General features: G+C 42.3%; 1 protein-coding gene across 14 annotated transcripts in view; it reads right to left on the minus strand.

Annotated features, from left to right (window-relative positions):
- The window catches only part of C2cd5 (C2 calcium dependent domain containing 5), an 83,971-nt gene that overhangs the window by 17,783 nt on the left and 60,424 nt on the right, over positions 1 to 5,764 (minus strand). For all 14 annotated transcript variants that reach the window (XM_021191810.1, XM_021191808.1, XM_021191811.1 and 11 more), the window contains 5 exons: positions 4,750 to 4,890; positions 1,341 to 1,404; positions 1,021 to 1,082; positions 723 to 821; positions 60 to 149 (listed from right to left, as the gene is read on the minus strand). In XM_021191810.1, coding sequence (XP_021047469.1) covers positions 60 to 149; positions 723 to 821; positions 1,021 to 1,082; positions 1,341 to 1,404; positions 4,750 to 4,890 — 456 coding nt within the window. The remainder of the gene's footprint in view (positions 1 to 59; positions 150 to 722; positions 822 to 1,020; positions 1,083 to 1,340; positions 1,405 to 4,749; positions 4,891 to 5,764) is intronic.

Below are 5,764 nucleotides of genomic sequence, written 5' to 3' on the forward strand. Positions count from 1 at the left end.
AATGGCGCCTTCATTACCTGGATTAACTCATCCTCTACAATCAATGGCACCTTCATTACCTGGATTAACTCATCTTCAGGCAGAGACACTGTAAAGTTCACATGGCAGAGGCAGCAAGGAGTCATGGACCGAAGTTTGAAATATAGGCTCTGCAGAAAGGAGAGGACTTGTGACTTCACTGTTCACTGCACACTAATGAATTCATGAAGTTAGCTGTCCAGAGACAGTGCACCACAAAAGGTAAAAACCAAGAATGGAAAGCTAAACTGGGCCCCCTTGAGAGTGCAGTGTCAGCAACTGGGTGACAGTAAGGTTTCGGTGTTTATAGAATATGATCATGTAAACACAGAGGATATGAAATAAGAGGTGGGACTATCTTGGAAGACAAGTGACCGAGGGAGCCCAGTCACTGCATGCCACCGCAATTAGCTAATACAACCTTATCCAACCCACCACTCTGAGCGAAACGCACACACCAATAAAAGTTTAAAGTTTGTCAATAACTCAGGCTCTTAAAACCATTCTACAGATGTACTAGATTTTTATGCAAGTTAAGCACTAAGTTAAACAGCTTCTTTCCTAATGCTGTTAGAAGAGCAAGAATGAGCGAGCGCCCCCGTGTGGCGCAGGTGAGGCTGACAGGCTCGCATAGCAGCCACATCAGGTACAGGGACAAAGCAGACTGGTCCAGTCATCACAGGCTCTGAGTGGCAGGCTCCTACCTTGAGCAAGTTCTCACACAGGCCGTTGAAGTTCTTATTGAGAGCTTGGTTAGTCAAGTTGAGGCTGCTGAGTCTGACCACTCTCACTGATGTGAACATCTATGTGCAGGAGAAAGAGCAACACCACATCTTATTTTTTTCCCCAAAAGTCTAATAATTGATAGAACTGGCAAATAATGAATAACTACAGAAATTAAAAAGAATAGTGTTTGTAATTGCTATTGGGGGTCAAAAAGAATTGGTATTTAAGTAAAACTTATAATGTATATGCATTTGCTTCAATCTGATAAAAGTTTACCTGTATCTCTGATGTCCAATTATTTATGCCAGGCATCATTTCTGTATTACAACTATAAAAACCTGCCAAAATAAATTATAAGTAAGATATGATAATTTACTGATTTTGATTTTTAGAAATAATATTTCTCAACTATAAAGTTTAAATATAAAATTTTCATTCTTTTGACAACATACTGAGTTCAATGCAGCTGAGATACATGAGAGCACATTTCCAAAGCATAAGTGAATAACTAACGAGAAAGCTGGTCCCCTGACAGTAGGAACCAGAACACCGACGCACACCTGTTCCATCTATCTCAAAGCCAGCTCGATGCGTACCTGAAGGGGGCGGGGCGTCAGTAAGGAGGGAATGCACATCTTCCATGGCATCAGTATCATCGATCTAGAGACAGAAAGATAAGACTACTGTGTAACCATCGATCCAAATACGGAAGCTGTCCTGATACCTAAAAATTATTTTCATTCTCAGAGAAGCTCAAGGTTTAAGAACTAAGAAACCGCAGAGCCATTTCCCCTGCTAGTGCATTTAACATGGGGACTGGAGTGGTGTCTCAGAGTTAAGAGTACTCTGCTGAGGACCAGAGTTTGGTTCGCAGCCCCCCAACTGGGACTCTCACAATGCTCTGAAACTGCAGCCTGAATGGACCCAGTACCCTGGATGGCAGCTGAATAAGATCGGCCCCCGTAGGATCATGGTTTGGAGCACCTGGTCTCCAGGTGGAAGAACTGTTTGGAAAGGATCTGGAGGTACAGCCTTGTTGGAGAAGGTGTGTCATTTGGGGTAGGCTTTGAGGTTTCAAAAGCTAGCTCTTTCTCTCTGCCTCCTACTTCGAGATGAAGATGAAAGCTCTCAACTACTACTCCATCACTATGTCTAACTGCCTGCTGTCACGTTCCCTGTCAGGATGGTCATGGACTCTACCCCTCTGGAATTATAATATAAGCATCAATAAACTCTTTTCTTCTAGGAATTGCCTTGGTCCTGATACCTCTTCACAACAATAGAAAAGTAGCTGAGATACCCTCTTCGTGATTCTGCAGACACCCGCACACACATGCTCATTACAGAGACACACGTATATAAACAAATAAAAATGTAAAACAGAAATTCTAGCATCAGCAAATTTCTCCATAGTAACAACTTAAAATATTTCTAGGTAAAACCTTTTATACATTAAAGTATACTGACATAATTATGCAGGCTTTTCAAAAATGTTTATAAAAATACTCTACATATAATATAAACAAGCCTAAACACAGCCAGTGATCTTACATACAGCATCTCACAGCCATGCTTACCTGCACTTCAGCTTCACTGCCCAGTCATGGCCGCACCTCAAGCCACGACTCCCCAAACACGACACAAGCAGAGTCACCGGTGTTCCCTATTTGTCTCCTCTCTCACTGAATCTGTCCCCTGCCCCCATCTTCCGCCCCCAATGGAAGTACTTTTTCATTTGTGTCTCTACCCAGTCAGGATCCCTTTACCCAATTTATCAGTTATACTCTGGATCAAACTTCAGGGGATGCTCAGCCACTTGAAGAGCTTGTTAAGACACTTGTAGGGGCCCACCTTGACATTGCCTTTCCTAGATCTGAAGTAGAGTCCTAACAAGCCCATTTCTTACAAGCTCCAGGAAGCACTGATGTTACTGCTGGCTGTGGTAACCAGACAGCCCAGAGCCAACCCCCTTTTCTCCCCATGCTACACTGTAAAGCAATGGAAAACAGACCCTAGTTTGGGTTTTCTGTATATGAAAGCCCATCTCAGGAGCTAGCTGTAGAGCTCAGCAGTGAAGAGCACAGAGGATCCAGCTGAGAGCTCCCAGGACCCTTACTTGGGCTCCTAACAAACGCCTATAATCCCAGAAGTGGGGATTGGATCTCTCTGGCCACAGGGACAACCTGCATAAACTCGTGAAGAACACACACATCCACACATGCATAGAAACATATGAATAAATCTTTAAAAAAAAACCAAACCACATAAAACTACAAATCCCTCTCGTCCCACTCAAGTGCGTGTCTGACGGGCGGTTAGTTCCCATGTTTCAGACTTGCCTCTAGAATCCATCCCAACACAGTTCTACTAGCAGCTTCCAGAGTCACTGCGTTCAAAGCAGCAGATCTCCTCAACAACGGTCTTCTCACAATGTGCCTACATCGGTCCCTCTCTCTCAGGGAAGGGTGGGGGACACTGCTCTGAGGACGGTGAGCTGCTGAGCACCATGCCACAGAGACCCCTCAGGAAAGGAGCTTAACTGTTCAAGACTGTCAACACCGCCTCATGCACGCAGCAAGGGCACGCTGTACTCAGTGGGATTATTACAAAGCACATACGGCAATGTCTGTCAAACGCTGTCACAAAAAAGTAAAGACAATTATACTGTACTGAAAACAGTACATTAATCCGGGCATGGTGTCACATAGCTATAATCCCTGCTTGAACCACACTGTTCAAGATCTCTGAGTTTGAGGCCAGCCTGGTCTACAAAGCAAGTTCTAGGACAGCCACACAGAGAAACTCTGTCTTGAAAAACCAAATAGATTGGTATGTAGGTAGATAGGTAGGTAGGTAGATAGATAGGTAAATAGGTAGGTAGATAGGTAGGTAGGTAGATAGATGATAGATAGATAGATAGATAGATAGATAGATAGATAGATAGATAGATAAAATAAAACCAGTACATTTTATGATTTAAAGTCACTCAGGCTTACAAAAATAACTCCAAATGGTAAACTACTGCAGGCTGAGTGTCTTGTCCCTGGAGTGCTCCAGACTCTGAGGTCTACAAAAATGTTAGAAGCTGAACACTCCTACTCCTTAACTGAAATGCTCCAAAACAACAACTTTAAAAGTGAACTTTCTAATGTTCTTGGGTGGGGGTGGGGGGGTCTCTTATAGTCCAAGCCGGCCTTGAACTCACTATACAGTGAAGGAACACTTCCTCCGGAGCACCAGGGTCAAAGGCTTAAACAGCTTGTCCAGTTTACATGGTGCTGGGGATCCTATACAAGGCTTCATGAACGTTAGGTAAGCACTTTACCAAATGAGCTACAGTCCCAGCCCCCAAATTTGGAATTTCTGGGCAATTCAGATTTTAGATTTTTTTTTTTTTTTTTTTTTTTTTGGGTTTTAGATTTTTGATGACTGTCAGTTAGGGCTTCATTGCTATTATGAGACACTATGGCCAAGGCAACTCTTATAAAGGCAAATATTTAATTGGCTTATAGTTTCAGAGGTACAGTCCATTATCATCGTGGTGGGAAGCATGGCAGTCAAGGCGCTAGAAGAACCAAGAGTTCTACATTTTGATCCAAAGGCAGCCATGAGGAGACTCTCTTCCCCACTGGGCAGAGCCTGAGTATAGAGACTTCAAAGTCCACCGGACAGTGGCAATACTGCCTCCAACAAGGCTATCCTCCTATTAGTGCCACTCCCTATGGGCTAAGCATTCAAACACAAGAGTCTACAGAAGCCAAGCCTATTCAGACCATCACAATGAAGGTTGCTAGGCTTGCATTTTAACTATTACTTTATCCAAGTGGCTTCAGGGCTATTTACATTATAACACCAGTTACCAAGTGCTGCTATGGTCAAATACGTGAAATTTCTACAATTTCCCTGGTAGCTGTAACACAGTACAAGTTGTCACATCAGTTTAGAACCCAATTATAAATATTTATCTTCTCAGACTTTTAGGACATTATTTCAATGCAGTATTACCTCTAAAACAAAAGCATCTTTTTTCCCATGCGAAAGATCTAACTCTGTAACTTCATCAGAGCTTTCTGATTGCGATCTTAAAAGTCTGGAGCGCTGTCTGGGCTCTGGAATGGGTGATCCTATCATCTCTTCAGATACCTCCTGAAAGAAATGTAATTACAAATACTCAATTTTCAGTTTGCTTTTAAGGTTTCATATTAACATGCAGGTTCCTGGTGAGAAAAAAAAATCCACAAGATACATTCACTGAACTCTAAAGTTTCAGTCTTCAGGTCATAGAAGATACAGATGTTTTCTTTTATCTACAAAAGCAGGCTAACTGCCCAAGGAGTAACAAGGTCAAGGTGACATGCAGTGCACAGAAAGGGAGCTACAATGAGGTGGGACTTCCCCACCCAGGCACATGTACTCCTACATACTATCTAGATGTACACCTCTGAAGCACTTTAAAGTACAATTGGCTATAAAGATGGAAAGATTCTCCAGAAGAGGGCACTAGTCTTTCAGATCCTTTCTTTTCCAGTAGCAACCCTTCAAGGCTCTATGATACTTAAATGTGAAAAGTAAGAAATGTGTGTGCATATGACAAGATAATACATACATATACAAATGCATGTACAGGCTGCTAAATAATCTTCAACAGCAACAAAACTGATCTTCTACAAACAGTGTGCCAGATCTGTGTGTTTTAAACAGTTAACCTGGGCCACGATGTGTGAGCACAACAGGCAGAGCCTGCTGCTGTTCCAGAAACCTCCTTTACAAGGTTCTAGTAGAGGGTTTCCAAAATAGTATTAAATGTTCACTGCTAGCATGTGCCTAAAAAAAAAAAAAAAAAAAAAAAGACACTTGTAGAGTTCTTTCTAGAACAAGAAACATAGCTGTAATAGAGGTTTTCTCTACAGGTTGCAATGAGCAAGAGAAAAAAAAATTCTGGGTGTGTAATATCCCACAAAAGTCAAGCATGTGAACATGCACACACACACACACACACACACACACACACACACACACA

Source organism: Mus pahari, chromosome 2, assembly GCF_900095145.1.
Source record: "Mus pahari chromosome 2, PAHARI_EIJ_v1.1, whole genome shotgun sequence".
In the NCBI taxonomy this organism is placed as follows: Eukaryota; Metazoa; Chordata; class Mammalia; order Rodentia; family Muridae; genus Mus; species Mus pahari.